Source organism: Xenopus laevis, chromosome 7L, assembly GCF_017654675.1.
Source record: "Xenopus laevis strain J_2021 chromosome 7L, Xenopus_laevis_v10.1, whole genome shotgun sequence".
NCBI classification, from domain to species: domain Eukaryota; kingdom Metazoa; phylum Chordata; class Amphibia; order Anura; family Pipidae; genus Xenopus; species Xenopus laevis.
Genome location: NC_054383.1, coordinates 121,862,605 through 121,889,944, shown reverse-complemented (window position 1 = coordinate 121,889,944; position 27,340 = coordinate 121,862,605). Strand labels below are relative to the sequence as shown.

The window sequence follows — 27,340 nt, the reverse complement described above, 5'->3', positions numbered from 1 at the left end:
TTTAATTTGAAAAGGACTTTTATTATACAGCTTTTTGTGTCTGGGTGACAGGTCCACTTTAATTGTTATTGTTTGTCTAGTGTTTTGATAAACATAGACAAATGGGCCGTCGGTTTAGAATCCATCATTTCACGCTTCCAGTTTACACCGGATATATATGTAAGCTTTGTTGGAACCCAACAACAACTCATGGCTCATTAACTAACACAAGTACAAATCTGTTCCAGGGCAGTTTCATGGGAACAATTCACTTCAGATTTGATCAGAGCAATTTCTATAATAAAAGTTGGCGGCTCCGAGTTTCTCCACTGAAGCAGTTTGCCCCATGATAGTAATTTAGCTGCCTCCGAAGTGTTTGGTTTCCGGATACGAACACCCATCCTTCCTTGTGTATTTAAGACAATGAGTAACAGCCAATACAATTTGAGCTCAGAGTACAGAGCCATAATATCGAGAGGCAGAAACCCACCCGCTCATGTGCACTCACTATTCTTTCTACTTTTTGAAGAATAAATAATATTGCCAAAACACACAAGCAGCAGCCGCAGCAGTGTAGACAAGCACAAGCATAGAGATTCCCATGCTCACAGTATCACATACTGTATATGAGTCGGGTTAAAGAGCCCAAAGTGACCTTTAAGAAAACTCAATGGCAGTGATATTCAGATCCATGGGGTGCAGACACCAGATACAAACCGCAGCACGGATCATACAAAGCAGAAGAAGTTGCTTCATTGAACCAAGTATCACAGCAAAGGATATGATTGATGCCCTTCAAATGGGCACCAGCCTCACGTCAGCTTCTCTGAACTACTGAGCAGAGGCATTTCTTTGTTTTTTTCACTTAACTTCTTCATATTATGGAGCGCACGCTGAGCCGAAAATGTGATCTCTAGTCCTGATTTTGATAACAGCCAGGCTTCCACTTGCTCCTTGACCCGTGCCACTGTTATGGGATCTTCTGCAAAAAGGAAAAGTGAGATTTAAAAAAAAAAACCAGGTCATTAAATCTGTGATTTTTTTTCCTCTTTAATGTCTGACCGTTGTTCACCTTTAAATTAACTTTTAGTATGATGTAGAGAGTGATATTCTGAGACAATTTGCAATTGGTTTTCATTTTTTGTTATTTGTGGTTTTTGAGTTATTTAGCTTTTTATTCAGCGGCTCTCCAGTTTGCAATTTCAGCAATCGGGTTGCTAGAGTCCAAATTAGCTTAGCAACCATGGACTGGTTTAAATAAGAGACTGGAATATCAATAAGAGAGGCCTGAATAGAAAGACGAGTAATAAAAAGTAGCAATAATAATAATAATAATAAACGTGTAGCCTTACAGAGCATTTGTTTTTAGATGGGGTCAGTGACCCTCATTTGAAAGCTGAGCAGAATCCAAAGAAAAAGCAAATAACTAAAAAACTATAAAAAAAATAAATGATAAAGACCAATTGAAAAGTTGCTTAGAATTGGGCATTCTATAAACAACGGAAAGTTACTTTAAAGGCGAACAACCCCTTTAAGCATAAACCTGATGTTTTTCTCTTTTGGAAAGACACATGAAGACTTATCTGAGGTTTCTAATCTTTCTCCTAATCAGAAGAACATCAGACCATGGCCAGAAACTGGCCAGCAGGTGGTGCTGTTGTAAAAAAACATTCACTCATATTAGGAGTACAAATTTCCCTTCATATCTTGGAATCTTAAAAAAAATGTAATGAATGTAAATTGAAAAAGTGCTTGGAATAGCACTCTCATCAAATTGAAATTCACTTATTTTAAATGATTAATTGACCTTAAATTACACATGTAGAAGCATTTAATGATGAGCCAATCCCAGCCTGCAGCCTAGTGTGGAGTAGATTTACAGGCACTGGCATGGATACTAAGGATGCACCGAATCCACTATTTTGGATTTGGCCGAACCCCCGAATCCTTCAAAAAGGAGTCGCCCGAATACCGAACCTAATCATAATTAGCATATGCAAATAGGGATGGGAAGGGGAAAACATTTTTTACTTCCTTGTTTTGTGACAAAAAGTTACACCATTTCCCTCTCCGCCCCTAATTAGCATATGCAAATTAGCATTTGGATTCGGTTCGGCTGGACAGAAGGATTTGGCCAAATCCGAATCCTGCTGAAATAGGCCAAATCCTGGCTGAATCCCGAACCGAAACCTGGATTCGGTGCATCCCTAATGGATACACTGTTACAGTTAGGGGCAGATTTATCAAGGGTCGAATCTTGATGTGGAAAATACTTAGAAATTCGACCATCGAATAGAATCCTCCGACATTCGAAGGATTTTATTTATCGTACGATCGTATTTCGATGGTACTCCGAATCGTACGATTTTATCGCACGATTTTCCTTCGATACCCAAAAAATTAGAAATATGCTCTGGCAGGTCCCTATAGGCTAACATAGCACTTCGGCAGGTTTAAGTTGGCGAAGTATTAAAATCAAAGTTTTTTTTAAAGAGACAGTACTTCGACTATCGAATGGTCGAATATTTGAACGATTTTTACTTCAAAACGAAGTCGAAGTCAATTTGAAGTCGTAGTATCCTATTCGATGGTCGAAGTATCCAAAAAATTACTTCGAAATTCGAACTTTTTGTACTTCGAAAAATCTGCCCCTTAGAGCTGCAGTATTTCTGGTCAGGTGATCTCTGAGGCAGCACACAGACCATCACGAAATGGTGGTTCAAGGCAAGAGATGTAAAAGGGCAAGATTTACTTAAATATATATTCCAGTTTGGTAAGATTCTTTAATATGTCACTTAATATGATATAAATTATCTGTTGCTTAAATATTAATTTTGGGGGTATAGTTTTCCTTTAAAATATGTCACCAATAAAATCTGCTGCCCAAATTACCTTTTTCATTGGGTAAACAGAAAATAGGTGCAGAAGGAGAGTAAGATCCCTTTTGAGCTACAAAATGGCCAGTTTATTATAAAATAGAAAAGCAGGATGGCCGATTGCTAACTAGTTCATGGGCATCTGCTTCGACGCACCAGTGTACATATGAATTTAAAGGTGTGTTCACGTTTTACTTAAAGGGGTGGTTCACCTTTGAGTTAAGTTTTGGTATGTTATAGAATTGTTCATTCTAAGCAACTTTTCAATTGGTCTTTTTTTCAATAGTTTTTGAATTATTTTCCTTCTATCCAATTTTTAAATGGGGTCACTGGAAATGCTCCATAAAGCTATACATTTACTGTTATTGCTACTTTTTATTACTCATCTTTCTAGGCCTTCTCCTAGAAATATCACAGTTTTGTATTCAAATCAGTGCATGGTTGCTAGGCTAATTTGGACCCTAGCAACCAGACTGCTGAAACTGCAAACTGGAAAGTTGCTGAATAAAAAGCTAAATAACTCAAAAACCACAAATAACAAAACATGAAAACCAATTGCAAATTGTCTCAGAATATCACTCTCTACATCATTTCTTTAAAGGGCATGTAAAGTCTAAAATAGAATAAGGCTAGAAATACTGTATTTTGTATACTAAATATAAACATGAATTTACTGCTCCACAAGCCTAATCAAACAAATAATTTATGCTTTCAAAGTTGGCCACAGGGGGATCACCATCTTGTTACTATCTTAAACATCTTTTCAAGACTAAGACTGTGCACATGCTCAGTGTGGTCTGGGCTGCTTAGGGATCGTCATAAACAAAGCTGCTTGAGTTCTGCATGGCTGGGAAGTAAGGCAGGGGCTCCCCCTGCTGTTCATAAGTATGATTATTTCCCTGCTCAGCAGTTAGGGACCATCTGACAATTCCTATCCACAGCAGTAAATGAAAGGAGAATTTCACTGCATACAGTCAGGTTTCTTATAAAAACTATACACATTTTTTAATTAAAGTATATTGGAGATAGGTTTCTTTTTCATTAAAGAAAGTAAAAATTGGGTTTTATTTTTTGCCTTTACATGCCCTTTAAAGGTGAGCAACCACTTTAACCACAATGATATAGACATTCATATTCTATTCCGTTCTTATTTTTTATAGTTTTTGAATGATTGATGTTTTTGTTCAGCAGCTCTCCAGTGAAGAATATCAGCAGCTATCTGGTTGCTACGGTCCAGCTTACCTTGGAGACCAGGCAGAGGTTTCAATGTGAGACTTGCAGATAAATAGGAAAGGGCCTGAACAAGAAGGCTAAGTAATAAAAAGAGTAACACTAACAAACAATAGTAGCCTTCAAAAAGCAATAGCTTTTTGGCTGCCAGGGTCAGTGACCCCAGTCTGACAGCTGGAAAGAAGTAGAAGAAAATAAATTTAAAAAAAAACTACAAAACTAAAAAATGATCAATTAAAAAGTTGCTAAGAATAGGACAGCCTATAACTAGTGATGGGCGAACAAATTCACCAGGCATGAATTCGCTGCGAATTTCCGTGTTTCGCCGGTGGTGAATAAATTTGCGAAAATTCGCCAGCTTCAAAAAAATTTCATACATATTCAGACGCCATTGACTTTAACGCCAGCGTAGAAATTGACCCAGGCGTCAAAATTCGCGTTTGGTGAATCTTTCGCCGTTTCGCAAGCAAAACGGGTCAAATTCGCCCATTACTATTTATAACATACTAAAAGTTAATTTAAAAGTTTACCAAGCATCACAGCTATATCTATTCAGGGCTGGAAAATGCTTTCTTAGAATAACCATATAGCTGTATATTTTTTTTTTTTTTTCAGCACAGATTATATGACTAACATTGGTATTAAATGAATTCATTCAATGAGCAATTAGCTGTGATCATTCTACTACGGGTTAGAAATAAAAGTAAATTGTGATTGGTTGTGAAGTACTGGAGCAATTTAGCATCTGTGTTCCCCGGTGTTGGTATTGACATGTGCACTTACCTGCTCCACTCCCATCGTTTGGAAGGTTGAGTTTTTTCGAGAAGCTGTGAGCCAGGATCACTTCTTTGGCGTGTTCTTCCTGAGCCCTAAGAGTGAGGCCGCCGAGCAGTTCGGAGTTATTGGAAGTGCTTTTATAATACAACATGTGTGCCAGTTCCAGTGAATTTACATTCCGACGCTGAGAAAACACCTGGAGAGAGAAATAAAGGGAATAGGTTATGTTACAGCCATAGAAAATGTTATGGATGCAGAATTGTAGCCCAAGGCTGAACACTGTTAATACTAAATAAAGCTTAAATACACTTCTCATTACACAGTGTTCTGTCCCATGCTTTATGCTTTTTAAGTTAACTTGGGGAGGCCAAAGTACCTTTATTTTCTAAAAACTACTCCGACCAAATCCGCAGAGGTTTTTTCAATGGAAAATTCGAATTTACAATTCAACCCTTGATAAATCTGCCCCCAAAGGTTAATTTTATAAAGGAGAAGGAAAGCTACCAAGGCAGTTTATTGCCAATAGATTAACCACAATAGTCATAACACTATATTTATTCTATAGAATTCTTTACCATACCAGTGTAGACAGCTCTAGAAGCTCTCTCTGTTTATGATAGCAGCTGCTATCATTGTCACCCCACCCCTACCTCTTTCTGTTGGAGTTCCTCAAGGCTCTGTCCTGGGACCATTACTATTCTCCCTCTATACTTCCTCCCTCGGCAAATCAATCAACTTGTATGGTTTCCACTACCACCTCTTTGCTGACGATACTCAGATCTATCTCTCATCTCCTGATCTCAACCCTGAACTCCTAACTCACGTCTCCTCCTGCCTGTCCGCTATCTCTATCTGGATGTCGCAACGCTACCTTAAATTAAACCTCTCTAAAACTGAAATGGTTCTCTTTCCGCCAACTAACACCAGTAGCATCCCCGAACTATCCATCATAGTTAACAATTCCACTATCACCCCCTCTCCCCAGGCCCGGTGCCTTGGGGTTATCCTAGATTCTGCCCTGTCATTCACTCCTCATATCCAGTCACTTATTAAATCATGTCACTTCCACCTAAGGAACATATCCAAAATACAATCATTTATCACCCAAGATGCTGCCAAAATTCTTATTCACTCTCTCGTCATATCACGTCTAGACTACTGTAACTCTCTTTTAATTGGCCTCCCCCTCCAGAGACTGTCACCTCTCCAGTCCATAATGAACACTGCTGCGAGGCTCATACACCTCAGCAACCGCTCCTCCTCTGCCTCGCCATTCTGTTAATCCCTGCACTGGCTTCCGCTACCTTTCAGAATCAAATTCAAATTAATGACACTGACTTTCAAAGCACTTCATAACTCTGCCCCACCCTACATCTCTGAATTCTCTCTATATACTCACATAATCGCTTACTACGCTCCTCTACTGACCTGCTACTCAACTCTTCTCTCATTACCTCCTCACATGCTCGCATTCAAGACTTTGCAAGATCTGCACCCCTCCTCTGGAACTCTATCCCACGGTCTGTCCAACTTTCTCCCAACCTTTCTGCTTTCAAGAAATCTCTTAAGACGCACTTCTATCGAGAAGCCTACCCTCACTCTGCTTAACTACCAAACGCAACACCACATACAGTACCACATTTTTCACCCATTTAATTCGATCTTCCCCACTCCCACACCTTGTGTATTACTCCCTTCCCTTTAGAGTGTATGCCTATGCATAGGGCCTTCCTCACCTTTTGTACCGGTATTGATTGTGATGTATGTAACTCCATATGTTCTATGTATATAATTTATGTGATTTAGTTGTATAATCAAATTTACTTTACAGTGCTACGCAATATGTTGGCGCTATATAAATACATGTTAATAATAATAATAATAAAATATTAGCTTGGTGTGACATCACTTCCTGCCTGAGTTTCTCCCTGCTCACTCATAGCTCTGGGCTCAGATTACAGCAGGGAGAGGAGCAAACTGAGCATGCTCAAGCCTTAGCCCTGAAGGTTTATGCTGAAAACAGGAAGTCTGATACAGAAGCCCATGAGTACACAATAGAAGGAAAGAAATGCTGTGTTTCTTTTGACAGAAGACACAGAGCAGCATTACTTTGAGGGTTTACTGGTGTATTTATATAGACCATTCTGATAAAGCTTACTTAGTTTTAACCTTTCCTTCTCATTTAAGAGCTGGCTTGTCTTTATTCTAAGATTACCTTCCAAGTTCGAAATGTCATGAATCCGGCAAAGAGGAACAGGAGGAAAGAAGTTCCAATTTTCAGATCTGTGAGGACGACCATGCCCACGTTGACAAACACAATTCCTCCGCTGACGAGCAGCATGGTGTTGAGCAAGGTGCGATCAAATCTGGAAGTGCGAACTTTCACCACGGGAAGCAGCTGCTCCAGACCTTCCAGGGGGATGTCCTTGAAGCATTTTAAGACCATATGGCCATTCCTGGGACGGGCTGCCACAAGGACTCGCTTAAAGTAGCGCCTGTTTGAAGCAGATACAAACCAATGAACAAAGAATGGGAAAAGCAAAAAAAAACAACAACAGGAAAACAAGGGTGTTAAAAGAAACATGCCGCACATTTTTAACAGCAAATTAACTGATCAAATAGAAGACAGTTCTGTTTATTAAATAAATGTCAAATTATTCTCTGGATCATCATTCTTTCGTATCTTTTCAATGAACTGAAATGTGAATCGCTGCTTACATTGGGAATGAACTATCAAACTGTGAAGCCTCTTTCCTTTCTCTCACAAAGCAGCAGCTTTCTTGTATGTTATGGCTCAGATTCTAAGTATAGGTATGGGATCTGTTATCCGGAAACCCATTATCCAGAACGCTCTGAATTACGGTAGGCCGTCTCCCATAGACTCTATTTCCAAATAATCCAAATTTTAAAAAGTTATTTCCTTTTTCCTCTGTAATAATAAAACAGTCACTTGTACTTGATCCCACCTAAGATATAATTAATCCTTATTGGAAGCAAAACCAGCCTATTGGCTGTATTTAATGTTTAAAGAATTTTCTAGTAGACAAGGTATGGAGAACCAAATTACGGAAAGATCCGTTATCCGGAAGACCCCAGGTCCCGATCATTCTGGATAACAGGTCCCGTACCTGTATAGAAAATCCTGGCTAAAGAAAAGCAGACTTAAATTTGCCTCTTGCTGTACTACACTACAAAGATGATAGATTTGAAGTGCTAACTAAGATATAATTAATCTTTATTTATAATTAATCTTTATTTGAAGTGCGAACTAAGATATAATTAATCTTTATTGAAGGCAAATCCAACTAATTTTGGTTTATTTAATGTTTAAATGAGAAGGAAAGGCTAAAACTAAGTAAGCTTTATCAGAAAGGTCTATATAAATACACCAGAAAACCCTCAAAGTAATGCTGCTCTGAGTCCTCTGTCAAAAGAAACAGCATTTCTTTCCTTCTATTGTGTACTCATGGGCTTCTGTATCAGACTTCCTGTTTTCAGCATAAACCTCCAGGGCTAGGGCTTGAGCATGCTCAGTTTGCTCCTCTCCCCCTCCCTGCTGTAATCTGAGCCCAGAGCTATAAGTGAGCAGGGAGAGACTCAGGCAGGACGTGATGTTACACCAAGCTAATATGGCAGCTGCTATCCTGAACAGAGAGAGCTTCTAGAGCTGTTTACTCAGGTATGGTAAAGCATTCTACAGAATAAATATAGTGTTCTAGCTTGCACTATTGTGGCTGATCTATCAGCAATAAACTGCCAGAGTAGCTTTACTTCTCTTTTAAATGATTTTCGAGCAGCCTTATGGTATGAAGATCCAAATTACAGAAAAATCTATTCCAGAAAACCAGTCCCGAGCGTGTTCTGAATAACAGGTCTCATACCTGTACTACAGGGGGGTGAATGGAGCTCAGTTATTATTCACTGTAAATACAAATGCATTGTATCTCTTTGACTATTAAAGGAGAACGAAAGCTTATCCCATAATCTCTGTAGGAATAAAAGTTTACAATATAGTGTATTGAATTGTTCAGTTAATTCTGTGTTACAGGCGTTTGGAGAGTTAAAACCTACACTCCTAAATCTCTTAGTTCCATTTATAATATGGCCGACATCCGGGTAACCTACTGCGCATGCCCGAAATGTCCTCCAACTGTGACGCCTTAGAGCGACTCTTAGAGCGAGAAACTCTCTCTGTTTGTTTAGGATAGCAGCTGCCATATTAGCTCGATGTGACATCACATTCTGCCTTAGGGGGAGGGGGAGAGAGGAGCAAACTGAGCATGCTCAAGCCCTAGCCCTGAAGGTTTAAGATGAAAACAGGAAGTCTGATACAGAAGCCCATGAGTACACAATAGAAGGAAAGAAATGTGGTGTTTCTTTTGACAGAGGACTCAGAGCAGCATTACTACTAAAGGTTTATTTGTGTATTTATATAGACTTGTTTGATAACGCTTACTTAATTTAAACCTTCTCCTTTAAAGGAGTAGTTCGTCTTTAAGTTAACTCTTAGTATGCAATAGGCCTTTTCAATTGGTATTCGTTATTTATTTTTTTATTATTTTAGAATCATTTGCCTTTTTTTCTGACTCTTTCCAGCTTTCAAATGGGGGTCACTGACCCCATCTGTTTAAGGCTACAAATGTATTATTATCGCTACTTTTTATTACTCCTCTTTTAATTCAGGCCTCCCCTATTCATATTACAGTCTCTTATTCAAACCCATGCATGGTTGCTAGGGAAATTTGGAACCTAGCAACCAGATTGCTGACATTGCAAACTGAAGAGCTACTGAATAAAAAGCTAAATAACTCAAAAACCACAAATAAGAAAAAATGGAAACTAATTGTAAATTGTCTGAGAACATAACTCTGTACATCATACTAAAAGACTCAAAGGCGAACAACCCCTTTAAGGTAACTTTTATTATGTTAGAGAATGGACAATTCTAAGCAACTTTTCAAATGGTTTTCATTATTTATCTTTTATAGTTTTATAGTTGCCTTTTTCTTCTGATTCATTGCAGCTTTCAAATGGGCGTTGCTGACTCCCTTCTAAAAACAAATGCTCTGTAAGGCTACAAATGTATTGTTATTGTTACTTTTTATTAGGGATGCACCGAATCCCGGATTCGGTTCGGGATTCTGCCTTTTTCAGAAGGATTCGGGTTCGGCCGAATCCTTCTGCCCGGCCGAACCGAATCCGAATACTAATTGCATATGCCAATTAGGCACAGGGAGGGAAATTGTGTGACTTTTTGTCATAAAACAAGGAAGTAAAACATTTTTCCCCCTTCCCACCCCTAATTTGCATATGAAAATTAGAAATTAGGATTTGGTTCGGTATTCAGCCTAATCTTTCGCAAAGGATTCGGGGGTTCGGCCGAATCCAAAATAGTGAATTCGGTGCATCCCTACTTTTTATTACTGATCCTTCTATTCAGGCATCTCCTATTCATATTCCAGTCTCAAATTCAAATCAATGCCTGGTTGCTAGGGTAATTTGGACCCTAGTTACCAGATTGGTTAATATGCAAATTGAAGAGCTGCTAAATAAAAAGCTAAATAACTCAAAAAACACAAATATTAAAAATGAAAACCAATTGCAAATTGTCTCAGAATATCACTCTCTACATCATACTAAAAGTTATCTCAAAGGTGAACAACCCTTTTAAAGGAGAAGGAAACCCCCTGGGCGCAAAACCCCTCCCCCGTGTTGCCAGGTCCTGTCCACGGAGTTCACAGGCCGAACCCCCGAATCCTTTGCGAAAGATTAGGCTGAATACCGAACCAAATCCTAATTTCTAATTTTCATATGCAAATCTTCTCCCACACGGTCTTCTTCCTGCTTTGACCAGCGTCTTCTGGCGCATGCGCAGTAGGAACATTTACCGGTACGGATCTACTGCGCATGCGTCGAATGTCACAAAGTGGAATCGTAAAAATTTGTGACATTCGGCACATGCGCAGTAGATCCGAACCTGTAAATGTTCCTACTGCGCATGCGCCAGAAGACGCTGGTCAAAGTAGGAAGAAGACGCGCGTGGGAGAAGATGGCGCCTGTGAACTCCGTGGACAGGACCTGTGCAGAGGGGTAAGTAACAAGTTAGGGGCATTTGCCCAGGGGGACAGGTAGGCCAGGGGGGGGGAGGGAGGCAACACAGGGGAGGGGGAGGGGTTTTGCGCCCAGGGGGTTTCCTTCTCCTTTAAGGATGAACAGCCAGGCAGGCACTACAGACCTTAGGTTATCAATAAGCATCTCATACATTTACAAAGGGAAGGTCAGTATCACAAAGGCAGTCTTAATGATATCTGCAAATGGAATTAACCCTTTTTTATATTATATTGTAACAAAGTACATTTTAGTGTTCTGTCGGTTCTGGAAATGCAGTACTGTAACAAACTAAGAGCCCTTGCCACACTAAAAGGAAATGGTGCTTATTATATTCTGCACAGCGCGTGCTTTGGTGAAATAGAATCTATTCTCCTCTTGTTTCAGTGTTGCACTTGTAAAGCGAGCATACTACATACAAGTGGGAGCACTGAAACCAGTTTAAAGAACAACTAGACCTTAAAATGTATATTACTGGATGTGTAATACAGACTGCATTTTAATAAACTGTTTTTTTCATATGCTTGTGATCAACCCTGTCTTGTTTTATTATTCAAAGAATACTATCGGATCAAGCACTTTGCTTAAAGGAATAGTGACACCAAAAAAAAAAAAATCAAAGTGGTATTAAGCAATTTATATAATGAACTGTTTTCCTGCATTGGTGTGTTTACTTTACAAACACTACTATAGTTTATATAAAGACCTTGCGGTGTAGCCATGGGGCAGCCATCCAAGGCACAGGTTACATAGATAACAGTTGCTGCACTCTACAGAATACCTTAGCTTATCAACCCTTCTAAGCTATTTTCAAATGTTAGCTGCTGTTCAGTAGTGCTGCCACCTGCTGGAAGTTACTGTGTGCCCTTCATTTGCATAATAACATCACCAGCAGGGGACAAGATAGGGAAATCTCATGATATCTTTAGTGGAGGAGTTTACTAAAACAAGGCATTCTGGGTAGAATACTCAAGGCAGTGTTACAATCTGAGCATGCTCCTGAAATTTGCATGTTATAGTCACTGTTATTGTCTCAATATGGACTCCCTCAGTGAAAGAACCCATTTTTTTTTTAAAACATGCAGTTTTTTTCAAAAAAACGATATACGTAGTTTGATTAAACGTGTTTAGGTTGTACTTGTCAGATTGTTAATATGTGTTAGAGTTTTGGCTCTGATAGGTGCCCTTTAAATGGCTGGCCCCATGTCTACACAGCAGCATATTTGTATAAACTATAGTAGTCTTTCTAAAGCAAACACAAAGGGGCAAATTCACTAAGATTCGCCGCACTTCGCCAGGCGTAGTTTCGCCAGCGCTCCGCAAATTCACTAAAATCCGAAGTTGCGCACAGGGGTAGCGTAAGATTGCGAAGTTGCGCTAGCGTTGATTCGCTAAGTGAAGCGAAGTTACGCTACCGAAGGTTAATTTGCATACGGCGCCAAACTCAAATTTTAATGGAGGAATACGTATCAGCACTACAAATGCCTAGAAAACCTTCAAAACATCAAATAAAATTTTTATTTTGCCCTACATATGTGCCCACTGTATAGGTTAGTTGCCATGAGTCAGGAAATGTAGGGGGGAAGGAGGGGAGCCCTAAAAAAAATTTCGATCTTTTTCAGCCTGTCACCCATAATGTAGAAAACATGCCAGCGTTTTTTGGGACTTAGAAAAATGTTTGACTTTTTTTGAAGCAATCCCTATCTACTCTATTGCGATTCGCCTGGTCTGAGGTGGCGAAGGAAGTCTAGTGTAAAAGGTAGCGTTCAGTACACTGCGCGCGTTAGTGAATTTGCGTAGTTATGTCCGTAGCGAAAATTCGCCAGGCGTAAGGGTGCAAAGTAACACTAGCGAATCTACGCCAGCGTTCGTTAGTGAATTTGCGCAGTAACGAAAATGCCAAACGCTAGTGAAGTAACGCTAGCGTTTGGCGCTTATTGAATTTGCCCCATAATGTTTACCAATGCAGCACAACAATACATTACATTTTAATTACTTTAAAACACTTTTATTTATTTATTTTTTTGGTATTACTTTTCCTTTAAGGCTGCACTGTACAGCCCATGGGCACAGATGAATGAGGGGAAAGACCACTAGTTATAAGATCTGGACGGAAACCAAGAAATCAGGTCTGGCCTTCACTTTAAACATCACTATACAGGTATGGTATCGGTTATCTGGAAACCCATTATCCAGAAAGCTCCAAATTATGGAAAGGCCATCTGCCATAGACTCCATTTTATCCAAATAATCCAAATGTTCTGCAAAGTTGGAGAAAGTTTGTATCTAATAATACAAAAACTATAAAATCCACATTAGATTACATGACAACACAGGACCCAGTGCAGTCTGCATATTCTGATTATTAATCAGTCTTGCTGTATCGGCTTCTGGCTGATATTATTTGACTTGTGCTGTTTTGATAATTTATGACGACCCCTAAGCAGCCCAGACCACACTGAGCATGTGCACAGTCTTGGTCTTGCAAAGATGTATAACAAAGTTACAAGATGGTGACCCCCTGTGGCCAACTTTGAAAGCATAAATCATTTGTTTGATTAGGCTTGTGGTGAAGTAAGTTCATGTTTATGTTTAGTATACAAAATACAGCATTTCTAGCCTTATTCTATTTTAGACTTTACCCCTTTAAAGATATATATAACAAAAAAAATGATCTCGACAAATATGGCACCCTGTATTTACATTGCACACGAAGAGCACCCATTAATAGATCTTGCCTTTCTGGTGGGGTGCGAGGAGACCGGGAGAAGAAGGAGCTCTTGGGACTGGTGCTCATCTGAGTGGATAGGGGTCCCAGTCTCTGTCCGAGGGCCCAGAACCGGATATATTCATATCTGTCAAGGTTCACATAGACCTATAAACAGAAACAGAGAGTCTTACCAGGTGGTTTTTAAATTTTAAAAAAGCAAATATACAAAGGTGTTCTCCATTATCCTACAGCAGTGATATTCATATCGGAAAATACAAGATTACACAGTGTTTTGTCACTCTTCTGTCATAACACTAGTGACTGCAATATAGACCAGAGCTATTTCAATTCGGTGGAGCTGGAAGGGGGCTGTGCACAGTCATTTTGACAGGTGGAGGCAGGCAATTTGCTGTGACCCTCTTAACAGCTCTATGAATGAAGGACTTAGAAATCTGTCAGTTTGCTGTCTGCTTTAGCAAAAATAGAAGGCGCACACCCAACAAAACAAAATGAGGTGCAATACAGGACTCCCCAGAAGAGTCACCAAAATTGATAAAGCATTCCAAAAAACAGAGAAATTAAATTTATTTTTATTTATTTAAATTTTATTTCATCAAAAGAAAAATAGCTACAAAAGTGGCCCCAAAGCATAGGCCCTACGCGTTTCAATCGTTAAGGTCTTCATCAAGGGCAAATCATGCCTTTTTCTTTAGTTTATTTTGTATGATTTTCCCTGATGAATACCTTAATGATCGAAACGTGTAGATTTCCTTAAATGTATATTCCAGTTTGGTAAGATTCTTTAATATGCCACTTAATATGATGTAATCTGTTGCTTAAGTGTTCATTTTGGGGGTATAGTTTTCCTTTAATAGGTCTTGCCTTTCTGGTGGGGTGCAAGGAGACCGGGAGAAGACCAGGAGAAGATGGACCTCTTGGGAATGGTGCTCATCTTGTTCTTGCCAAACGAGCGGATGTCTCCCCACCTTGAGGTGGGCGATATCGGGCTGATCCAATCATGGGCCCAACGATCTCTTCACAATGTTGAGCATATAGGTGGTCGGATCCAGGACTGCATCAACAAACCGATTCGGTCCTCGATCCAACGGGATTTTTAACCCTGCCCGATCGACATCTGACAGACTTTTGGCCACCAAATATCAGTGAAGCCCGTTAGAGGGCCCCATACAATGCCCAATAAGCTGCAGACTAAACGAGTCGTGTATGGTAAAGTCTTGCAGTGGGCCGGGTACCCGCAAAAAAAAAAGTTCCGGGTGCTGGTATAGACGCGGGTCGGTGGTTCTGCGGGTCGCGGGTCTTCTCAATAGCAATTTTTAATCCTTTTTTTCTGATCACTCCTACTTCCGATGATGTCACTTCCGGTTTACAATGACAGCACTTCCTGATTCTTGATGGTCAGCGACAGCGGGTCACGGGTCCAGGTTGCGGATAAGGTACTTGCGGGTCGGGTCGCGGGCAAGTAAGAATGCAGGTTGCGGGTCCAGGTTGCAGGTAGGGGTCGGGTATGGATTCCATAAAATGGACCCGCGCAGGACTGTAGTGTATGGGGACCCTTAGGGGCATGTTTACTAACTTTGGAGATAAATATCTCCGGAGATGTTGCCCATGATAACCAATTAGCAATCAGATTTAAACAGTCACCTAAAAGTTAAAATAACAAAAGCAAAGATCTGATTGGTTGCTATGGGCAACATCTCTGGAGATCTTTGGACATAGTTATCTCCAATGTTAGTAAACATGCTCCCAAGAACACTCTTTATCAGAGTTCACACTGAACTGATGTTCAATTGCAGTGGATTCAGTTCCATTATTGTTTATGGGACATCTGGGGATACATACTAACTACACAAAACACCCACCTGTCTCAGTATGGCTAAGGGTAACAAGGAAATATATTGTAGATAAAAACCAAACTGATTAGCACATTACGTTCCTGTTCCCAGACTGTTGTGTGAATGCTGGGAGCGTTCCTATTCTGCCTGTAGGCAACTATAGCATTTCTGCTTTTACACACGCAAATGCTCTCTGAAGCCTGATCACAGAGAATGGCATAAATATTTATACCTACGATAAAGAAAATCAGTACCCTTAGTTATCCACATATCTTTTTACTGCGATGAATAACAAGCAATATATTTATATTCAATGGAGAGTTCATAAAAGCAAAGGAAACAAACACAAACAAGCAGCACGACCTTCACCATGGAAAGTAAAAAAAGAATGATTATGCTATCTTATACGAAAACACAAAAAAGCTTATCTGGATGTTTTACCTGCACTCCATCCTGAGGGTGATGAACAACGAGTGCGTACGCTAGGGCATCCTCTGACAGGACATTGAAATTGGCCTGATCCAACACTGGTTGCAGTTGGTTCAAGACTTCTTCTTCTTTAAGAAGTCTCTCTGAATCCATTAAAGGTACCTCCAATGTTGCATCGCGGTCTGGGTTAATGGGATCATAGAGTAACTTTGGAGGAAATTAAATATATAAGTTTGCATATTCGTACATGCATTTCTTTAAAAACAAGGCACCAATATTAATTTTTAAAGAAAATGGCTGCCAATATGTTAGACGCCACCAGTGTATTAACTTGAAAACACGTTTTGCCTGGCTTGGGCTCCAAGATTCAAGACTGGCTTGTGAATTAGTGATGTGCAGGCCCAACCTTGCTGCTCCTCTTGCAGGTTGTGGGTGGGTTCGGGTTGAGCACTTTTGCCTGTTCTCCCTGCCCGCGACCTTAGAATGCCCGCTTCCTGTTTTATAGAGTCACGCCTGCCCCGCCCCTTTTGTGACATCATTGGTGGGGCAGCGAGGGTCTATAAATGGAACGTGGAAGTCGGTTGTGGGTCTGGGTCGAGAAAAACTCGACCCGCGTATCACTATTGTGAATGTGTATTATACAGGTATGGGACCAGTTATCCAGAATGCTCGGGACCTGGGGTTTTCCGGATAACGGATCTTTCCATAATTTGGATCTTCATACCTTAAGTCTACAGAAAATCATTTAAACATTAAATAAACCCAGTAGGCTGGGTTTGCCTTCAAAAAGGATTAATTATATCTTAGTTGGGATCAAGTACAAGCTACTGTTTTATTATTACAGAGAAAAAGGAAATCATTTTTAAATATTTGGGTTATTTGGATAAATTGGAGCCTATGGGAGATGGCCTTTCCATAATTCGGAGCTTTCTGGATAACGGGTTTACGGATAACAGATCCTATACCTGTAGTAAGATGGAAAAATGTTACTTGAGTATGCAAGTCTACAAGTCTGTAGAATGCACAAGGGAGAAACTATTGATATGAGGGTGGCAATTTCTTACACTGGTGTGTATCTAACACATTTAGGCAGCACAGAAAATTATTCGGGCCTAGTTCTTAAAAGGTAAAGGCAGACAAAAAAAAAAATGATCCCCCTAAATACAGTGAAATTAGTCCCACAAAATTAAAAAAACAAGGTTCATAACCAGTCAAGCCAAGTTTGAGCAACATTTTAATTACTTGGCAATAAATAGTTACATTATTTCGATAATAATAGGGATGCAGAGAATCCAAGCTTTTGGGATTTGGCAGAATCCAGAATCATTTGTGAAAGATTTGGTTGAATATCAAACCGAATCTTAGGGTCTGGACACACGGGCAGACTCAGGGAGATTAGTCGCCCGTCGACAAATCTCCTCTTCATCGGGGCGACTAATCTCCCAGAACTGCCTTCCCGCTGGCTAAAATGTAAATTGCCGGCGGGATGGCACATGGGCAATTAGTTTTCCGAAGTCGCCCAAAATTTTCTTGTGAGGCAACTTCGGAAAATGAATCGCTCCGAGTGCCATCCCACCGACGATTTACATTTTAGCCAGCGGGAAGGCAGATCTGGGAGATTAGTCGCCCCGAAGAAGAGGAGATTTGTCGCTGGGCGACTAATCTCTCTGAATCTGCCTGTGTGCCCTGACCCTTAATGTGCATATGCAAATCAGCAGGAAAGAGAACCACTAAAAATGTTCTTACTTCCTGTTTGTCATGTGAATTTAATTTAGATTCAGTGCGGCCAGGATTAATCCCACTTACAGCAGAACCCCACTTTTACAGTTTCCAGGGGACCACAAAAATAAATCAACAAAAATTCCAGGAAACCATAAAACGTGAGAAAAACCTAACTGGGCTTACTTGAAACTGACCTTGAATAATCGGCACAGTTACAAGTAAAACAGAATTTCTGGGTATATAAAAGTGGGGTTCTACTCTATATCCTACAAGGCACAAATAAAATAACATTTGATGAAGAGAGAAAATGTACAATTTACCTGAAGTGCTTCAAGGGTGGAGTGGTAGGGCTGAAGAAGGCTGTGCTCCAGCTGGTCTACAAAGGACAAGAAAGAGCGTCTTTCGGAGTTATCACAGTGAATGTCCTACAAAAAGTTGTATTTATTAAAAAAAAATTAAATTCTTAAAACTGGAATATATTTATTGCATAGATTATAATGCAGGGAGATTTAGGTGCAAATTCACTAAGGCGCGAAGCGCCGAACGCTAGCGTTAATTCGCTAGCGTTTGGCATTTTCGCTACTGCGCAAATTCACTAACGAACGCTGGCGTATTTTGGCTAGTGTTACTTCGCAACCTTACGCCAGGTGAATCTTCGCTAGCAACAAAACTACGCAAATTCACTAACTTGCGCAGTGTACTCAACGCTACACCTTTTACGCTAGACTTCCTTCGCCACCTCAGACCTGGCGAAGCGCAATAGAGTAGCTAGGGATTGTTTAAAAAAAAGTCAATTTTTTTTCTAAGTCCCAAAAAACGCTGGCGTGTATGATGGCTGATAGGCTGAAAAAGATCGAAAATTTTTTGGGGCTCCCCTTCCTCCCTCCTACATTTCCTGACTCATGGCAACTTACCTAGACAGTGGGCACATGTGTAGGGCAAAATAAAAATTTTATTTGCTGATTTGAAGGTTTTCTAGCCATTTGTAGTGCAGATACGTGTTCCTCCATTGAAATTTGAATTTCGCGCCGTATGCAAATTAGCCTTCGCTAGCGCAACTTCGCTTTATATAGCGAATCAACGCTAGCGCAACTTCGCAACCTTACGCTACCCCTGTGCGCAACTTCGGATTTTAGTGAATTTGCGGAGCCCTGGCGAAACTACGCCTGGCGAAGTGTGGCGAAGTTACGCCTGGCGCAACTTCGCATCTTAGTGAATTTGCCCCTTAAAGCGCTACCGTCATGTTCCTATAAAAATCAAAGGAACGTGTCCTTATCAAGGAGGTGCTGCACGTAGAATAGTTTCCTCTAAAAGCCCCACCAAACCTTCATTAAGCAGACACTCCGGCACTGCTAAATGATCTTCTGCGTTATTTCAGTGACGCTGTTCTGGGGGCGGAGCGATCATTCCATAGGCTGATTACAAATGAAAACAGGACTTCAGCCTATGGAAGGATCGCTCCACCCCAGCCCAGCGCCACTGAAACAACGCAGAAGATCCGTTAGCTGTGTCAGAGGGTCAGCTGCACAAAGGTTCGGCGGGGCGGCTTTTTCTGGAAACTATTCGACGTGCAGCACCTTCTTGATATGGATCCGTTCCTATGATTTTTAAAGGAACCTTTTCGGTATTGCTTTAAATGCAGTAGAATTTGGCCTTCTATTGTCATAAAAACATTTTAAAACATCATTGTCAGAGAGCGCTTGAAGTCTGTACAGTATCTGCAGTCCAACCAAATGATTAATGTGTATTATATGATATCAGTCTTCCTATCCAGTCCATTGTCTCCTTCACTTCTCAAGGAAGCCATATGTAAAGGTGGCCATAGACGTAACAATTACGATATTTCTTGGAAAAGATCTTTCCAAGAAAGATCGTTAGTTTCATTACACACTTGTAGAGCTGAATCGCCAGATATACAGTAGAAACAATAGAATTCTATAAATATAGTGAGGCACACGCACATCCAGCTGGCGTCTGTAAACAAGACTGCCTACTCGTTTTTTATTGGTAGCTGGGCGTGACTAGCAGAAGAGGTGGGCGGGCCAAGCAGAAGAGATGGCCGCTGGCCGTGAAGCTTTTCAGGGCTGCTGAAATGAGTGGTTGTGTGGGGGAAAAGATTTTGCTGCAAGGTAACGTGATTACAACACGAAAACGGCTAATAAAAAATAATGCTTTGCAATTGGAAATATGCTTATTTTAATTCCCCAAAGACTAAGGGGGATTATAGTTTTCGACCATAGATCCCCTTTAAGTGATTTGATAGAGGAATATTTCTACTCACCTGAATTAGATGCTGTACAATTTGGCACTTGGTTAAAGGTATATATCGTTCTTGATATTGCATCGCCCAATCCTTTGGCTCAGTTGGCTTCCACATTTTTCTGTATTCTGCCATTTTAGCAGCCAGTGTTCCCATGCCACGGGCAACTGGAAGTCCAACCCCAGATGCTAGTCGAACAGCGCCCATAGTTGTGTACAGCATTATGAATGCTACGACTATTCCCTAAAAGATAAAAGAGGTATATACCTGTTCATACAGACTACTTCAGACTTGGTTTTAAATAGAAATTTTTTAAAGTAAAATAAAATTCTTAAACATTCAGATTAATTTGGTCTCCAAATACACCTTAAATCAATTTATTACTACAGACCATACGTCATAAAACTTAAACTACTGTTTCTGAAGCCAACACTGAAATACAACTGATTTATATAGTGTAGACATATTCTATACTATATTACATAGATTATACATGTATCATTCACATCATTCTTTGCCCTAGTGGGGCTTAAAACGTAAGGTCCCTATCACATACACATGCAGTATGGTCAGTATAATCAGGAGCCAATTAAAAGGGTGGTTCAGCTTCCACCATTTTTACCAGTGCAGTTGGTTTCAGACAGTTCACTAGAAATAAAGACTTTTTCAATTACTTTCTATTTGTTTTTGTAATATTGAAGTTTATAGTTTCATTTTTCACCTTCTGTCTTTCTAAAGCAGCACTCTGGGAGGGGGGGGGTCGCCGACTTCAACCATCATACTATAACAGAACCCCCATTTTAAATTTTTTGAAGGGGGCCGGGAAAAAAAAACGAGAAAATGTATAACCAGGGAAATGCATTATGTATTTTATGGTTGTCACATTTGCTGGAAAAAAACACCGGCCTTCTTGTATTTTTAACTTCCCTCCCTATTAAAGGTGTTGTTTGAATTTGAGTTAAATTTTAGGGGGTTATTTATTGAAGTCCGAATTCTAGAAATACTGAAAAAATACTCCATCTTCTCCCTGTCGAGGTCCTGTAGGAGTAAATGGCAGATGTCCTATTTGCAATTTGAAGATCTGCACTGGGTTTTGTAAAATAATCCCAACATTTTAGGCTTTTCCAACGGTTTCATGAAAAATACTGACTTTTCGGGTGTCAAATCCGAAAAAGTTGCAGTTTTTCGATAGCTGTGTTTTTTTATTGATAAATAAGGGCAAATCGTGCATTCTTGTTAGGTCAGACTTTTTTTTATTTAGAAAATCAGAACAATTCGAATTTTGATCAATAACCCCCTTAGTATTGACGTAGAGCATGATACTCTGAGACAATTTGCAATTGATTTTCATTTTTTATTATTTGTGGTTCTTGAGCTTTTTATTCAGCAGCTCTCCAGCAATCTGATTCCTAGGGTCTAAATTACCCTAGCAACCATGCATTTATTTAAATAAGAGAGCCAATGAATGGACAGAGCTAGGAAGAAGTCAATGGCAGATGTCCTATGTGCAATCTGAAGATCTGCACTGGGTTTTGTATGATAATCCAAACATTTCGGGCTTCTCCGCCAATTTCATGAAAAAATTCTGACTTTTCTACGGTCAAATCAGAAAAATTGGGATTTTTCAGGTGACAATCTGAAAAAGTTGCAGTTTACTTATGTTTTCGTTTTTCGATTGTCGTGTTTTATGGATAAATAAGGGCACATCGTGCATTCTTGTTTGGTCAGACTTTTTTTTAGTTAGAAAATCAGAACAATTCGGATTTCGATCAATGACCCCCTTAGTATTGATATAGAGAGTGATATTCTGAGACAATTTGCAATTGGTTTTCATTTTTTATTATTTGTGGTTTTTAAATTATTTAGCATTTTATTCAGCAGCTTTCCAGCAATCTGATTCAGAGCTGGGCCATGCTGGCCAGGCAACCTGGCCGGTCCCGGCTGGATGTGAGCATAAGCCAACTGCCGCTTGGCCCGCTCACATCGACACGTGCATGCCCAGAAGCCAAAATAGACCAGGAAGATAGGGGACCGGACATGGGGTAGGCAACAGAGAAGGTGCGTGCCTGGCGCCCCCCAGCTTTGTGCTCTAGGCACGTACCTACTCTGTCTACCCCTAGTTCTGGCCCTAATCTGATTGCTAGGGTCTAAATTACCCTCGCAACCATGTATGAATTTGAATGAGAGACTGGAATATAAATAGGAACTGAACAGAAATATAAGTAATAAAAAATAGCAATAATAACACATTTGTAGCTTTACAGAGCATTTGTTTTTAGATGGGGTCAGTGACCCCTTTTTGAAAGCTGGAAAGTCAGAAGAAAGCTAATCTTTAGAAAAAAAAAACTATAAAAAATAATGAAGACTATTTCTGCTGCTTAGAATGCGACATTCGAATCTATAACATACTAAAAGTAAATAACATTGGGAACAATGGAGGTGTCATCGTATTTGAGAACAAGTGGTTATAGCTCTCACAGACATTGATCAGGGTTGCCAGTTTTTCAGCCAAACTGGGCTACTAATTTAAAGCCCAGGCAGGTTTTGAAAGTACAAACTAGCCAAGGTACGGATTTGGGCTACTTTTTTGGTCTTTGGCTAGTTTGTACTTTGGAAACCAGCCAAAGTTTTTCGTTGCCCTAATGTGCCAAGCCTGTGACTCCCAATGCATGCTGGGTAATGTCGTTTTTGTTTAACATTTTGCCGACAGCCAAGTTTAATGTAAGACTACACTACCCAGCATGCAACGGGACTGACTTGTGTAGAAGTCGGGAGATACCAGATTTTGGGCTCTGTTCCCCAGTCTCTCGTACCCATTCTCACATTTTTCAGTGACTATCATCAATTTCATACAATTTTGGGGCAAAAATCTGCTGGCCACCAAAATGTCTAGAGGTTGAGCTGTTTTACCAATATTTATTGAAATTGTATATGAATTGTATGTCCAGGGCCCCCCTCTGTAGTTACACCCCTGGTGACGGGTGAATCTGTCCCATTTTCTTCATGTAAAAATTTGCAAAACGGTGAAAACTTGAAAGAAGTGTATTTTCACATAAATTCATTTATTCTTTTTTTCCGCTGCACCTATTGTGTTATTTTTTGGCTACTTTTGAGTTCAGGGCACACGGTCAGATTCGCCCGGCCACAAATATCCTCTTCTTCGGGGTAACAATTCTCCCCAAACTGCCTTCCCCTGCCAGCTAGAATGAAAATCACGACGGGAAAGCACTCGGATCCCTTTGTTTTCCGAAGTCGCCTCACGAGGAAACTTAAGGCAACTTCGGAAAAAGGAGCCTTCCTGCCAGCGATTTTCATTATAGCCAGTGAAAGGCAGTTCGGGGAGATTAGTCGCCTCGAAGAAATTTGTTGCCGGGCGACTGATCTCCCCGAATCTGCCTGTGTGCCCTGACCCTTGAAGTGACTCTTTGCTAGTTTTGTAGCTGACTTGGCTGGTTTCTAAAATTAGACCTGGCAACCCTGATACTGTTGCTACAGGCTGAGTCCTGATGCAGACTGGAGTGATTTCTATGCTGCCATGTCAAATGAATGTGGGGGGGGGATCATCGGGGTGGAAATCTTCACTGCTAGAGCCGTAGTGAAGGCTGGTAAAGAAAACAAGACATAAGGTGACAGGTGTAGTCTGTCATGCAAAGGTATAGAAATATCTGCACAAGCACATGCGTTCCAAGCAGACAGGATAAAACACATGTAGTTAAACAGTCCTTGGGCCTGGCTCACAGCTAGAGGCCGGCGCACACACCACCCCCAACAAATACCCAAAACAAAAGCGCTAACCTCTATGCGCGCAGAGCCGATTTCCAACCCCGCAGCTGCGCAGTAGCGCCCCAGTCGTCCATTGACAATGACGTCACTCCGGTGGAGTAGTCCAGACGCGAAGCCTCAGAGAGTCCGTCACGCATGCGCGCAATTTCCCGCTCAAAGCTGCTTCGCCAGTCAGTTCGGGGCTGAGGTGAACGTGGGCAAAAGGACCGTTACGACGCCTTTACCGTTTATCGCTCCGCTTTGTTCTGTCATAACAAGTTGATCCACTCGAAAAGAGAATAGGGGTATGGCATGTAAACCGGTAAAAGTGTAAAACAGCGTTGATATATGAGGAGCCTCTGCTTTCCAAAATGTGGTGTCAGTCAGTGATGACGTGAGGGCAACATCGAGTGCAACCATTTTCCTTAAAAATTCTTAGACATACCGTTACACTAGCGTTCTGAGTTGGTTTTTCTGGTTTACCTGTGGTGGATTGTAGGTTTAGAGGGGCTAATGAAATGGGAAAGCTGTGAAGTAGGGGAAATCCAATTGTTTAAAGGAGAACTAAGCTCTAAAAATGAATGTGGCTAAAAATGCCATATTATATACTGAACTTATTGCATCCGACTAAAGTTTCAGCTTGTCAATAGCAGCAATGATCCAGGACTTCAAACTTGTCACAGGGGGTCACCATCTTGGAAAATGTCTGTGACACTCACATGCTCAGTGGGCTCTGAGCAGCTGTTGAGAATAGTGATGTGTGGGCCGGCCCAATACACGCGTGTCGGCAGGGGTGCCTTGCCAATGAAGCAAGTTGAGGCTGTAGCCTCAGGTGGCAGCGCCCTACTAGGTACCAGGGCAGCAAAAATGCTGCTCCTGGTACATTAAGAGCGAATTTCCGGGGGAGGGGGCAGCAGCAACTGCTGCTGCCTCAGGCGGCAGAGGGGCCAGGATCGCCCCTGCGTGTCGGTCAGGTTCGGGCCGACCTCGCACCACCATTTGTTGGCTGGCTCGGGTCGAGCTCTTCTTCCTGCACTCCCCACAGGGAGCCGGGCACCTGCTCGCCCTGTCCCTTTTGTGATGTCATCAGCGGGACGGGTCTATAAAAGGAACCCGGAAGTCGGGCAGGCGCGTGTGGAGGGAGGGCAGATATCTGGTGGGTGTGGGTCGGGAAAAACTGACTAATTGAGAAGATAAGCTATGGGGTCGTCGCTAATTATCCAGCAGAAAATAAGGTTTGTCTGTAATACAAGCTGATGCTACAGGGCTGATTATTAAATTCTGATTCTAATTGCACTGGTTTCTGTGCTGCCATGTAGTAATTATCTGTATTAATTACTAATCAGCCTTATATTGTGACATTTCTATTCTAAGGGGGTTATTTACTAAAATCCAAATGCAAAAATCACGAAAAATTGGACATTTTTTTTCCAGAATTTATTAAACCCAGAGGATGGAAAAGTCTGAATCAGAAAATCCGTCATCTCAGACCTGTCGAGGTTGCATATGTCAATGGGAGAAGTCCCAATGATTTTTTTGATGTGCGTTGGATTTCGTGCGATAGCCCAAAGTTTTCGGGCAAAAAGCATAAGAAATTCGAAATTTTCGAGTGAGAAATCCGAAAAAAACTTGAAAATCAGGTGGAAATTCCTTAATTCTTCAAAAAGAAGATGGGGAGCTTCTAGGGCATCTTTAGAGACACAGATCTTTACTGCTAAAGGGCTGCGGTTGCCTTGGGCTGGTACAGAAGCACAAAACATAATGTACAAAATTTCTAGCTACTTCTTTAGTTAGGCTTTACTTCTCCTTCAACAAGGCAGCGATTCTTATAAAAACAATGCAATCCCCCATTTTTACCCTCAGAAAGTAGTCATTTTCACAGGCAAGCCCCCAAAGATAGTTTTACAGTGGGAGAAGGGGGATTGTTTTTATTAGAAATGTGTGTGGAACAATCCAATGTACCTTTAAAGGAAAGCTATACCCCCAAACAATGTAGGTCTCTGTAAAAATATATTGCATAAACAGCTAATCTAAATAAGCAATTTTTATTATAACACTTTTCAGTAGTATGTGCCATTGGGTAATAATAAATAGAACATTGGCATTTTAAAGGAGAAGGAAAGCTACGGAGGCATTTTATTGCCAATAGATTAGCTGCAATAGTGCAAGCTAGAATGCTATATTTATTCTGTAGAATGTTTTACCATACCTGAGTAAAAAGCTCTAGAAACTCTCTTTTTGTTTAGGATAGGCGCTGCAGTGTTAACATGGTGTGACATCACTTCCTGCCTGAGTCTCTCCCTGCTCTGGGCTCAGATTACAGTAGAGAAGGGAGGGGGGTGGGGAAGAGGAGCAAACTGAGCATGCTCTTGCCCAGGGCAATGAGGTTTAAGCTGAAGGCAGGAAGTCTGATACAGAATCCCATGTGTACACAATAGAAGGAAAGAAATGCTGTGTTTCTTTTGACAGGGGACTCAGAGCAGCATTACTTTGTGGGTTTACTGATATATTTAGATGGACCTTTCTGATAAGACTAACTTAGTTTTAACCTTTCCTTCTCCTTTAAGAACTAAGGGCCGCCCCCCTGGGGTCCTACAGTGCACACAAACAAACCATATGTGTTAGGTCACATGAGCCAATTAACAGATAAAGTTTTGTCTTTTGCTCCCACACTTATTCATGCTACATTATTTCTGGTGAGGTGATCTCTGAGGCAGTACACAGACCATACAAAATGGTGGTTCAATGTAAGAGATGTAAAAGGGCAATATACATTTGAATATATATTCCAGTTTAATTAAGGCACTGGTAGACCCAAGTCTCTAAAAATATGTCACATAAAAGAGCCCATATTTGAAACCCTGCTTCATCAAAATAAACTATTTTCAAAAGTATACTTTACTAGTAGTATGTACCACTGGATAGTATTAAAAAGAAAATCACAATTTTAAGTTCCAAGGGCTGCACCCTTGAATTGTGCACACATACATGCTAGGTTGGACAGAGCTAGTTACTACCTGTCTGGTTTTCAGGAGGGCTGTCCTGGTGAAAACTGCCTGTATTTCCAAATTAGAATATCCGGACAGGACTTAAAAGTGAATTGTGCAGTGATAAGCCAACCGGCAATCGCCACGTCATCAGACCCGCCCCAACATCATCGGCCCACCCCTAGAAACCCCCCGCCTGATCTACCACTTGGCAAAATGTGGCAGCCCTAGACAGAGCTCTGTCTTTTACTCCCAAACATCTTTCTGTTCCATTTAGAGCAACATTATTTCCTGTCATGTGATCTCTGCGGGAGAACACATACCATCATAAAATGGTGACTCAAGCTATAAATAGACAATATTTAATGCTATATGTATGTCAATATGGTAAGAATCTTTAATTGGTTACTTATTATTATATTAATTATCTGCTAGTTAAGTATTCATTCTGAAGGTATCATTTTCTAAATCCTTCTAAAACAAGGAGTTTACCACTTCTGGTGAATGTTTCACTTAAAAGCTATAGCAGGTGAAAATGATGATGCTGGGCCCCATATCTTGGCGAGCCATGACTTTTGCCAGTTTATTGAGGTCCCAAAGCTTCTAGTTATGCCGGTACACAAGGGGAAGATTTGTCAAAGGTCGAG

The 27,340-nt window shown here is 40.7% G+C and overlaps 2 protein-coding genes across 3 annotated transcripts in view; one reads left to right on the top strand and one right to left on the bottom strand.

The window, feature by feature from the left end:
- Nucleotides 1-23,820, bottom strand: LOC108696775 (transmembrane protein 143). Its single transcript, XM_018226411.2, has 8 exons — nucleotides 23,740-23,820; nucleotides 19,966-20,187; nucleotides 18,005-18,109; nucleotides 15,975-16,169; nucleotides 13,709-13,845; nucleotides 7,078-7,357; nucleotides 4,869-5,058; nucleotides 1-961 (listed from the first exon to the last, which is right to left on the bottom strand). The coding sequence occupies exons 2-8, from the start codon at nucleotides 20,164-20,166 to the stop codon at nucleotides 792-794; spliced, it is 1,278 nt and encodes a 425-aa protein (XP_018081900.1). The 5' UTR covers nucleotides 20,167-20,187; nucleotides 23,740-23,820; the 3' UTR covers nucleotides 1-791.
- syngr4.L (synaptogyrin 4 L homeolog) overlaps nucleotides 23,815-27,340 on the top strand; it is a 17,869-nt gene continuing 14,343 nt past the window's right edge. The window contains exon 1 of one of the 2 annotated variants that reach the window (XM_041568328.1): nucleotides 23,815-24,028. The gene's annotated coding sequence lies outside the window, so the exon portion shown is untranslated. 2 annotated transcript variants of the gene reach the window in all.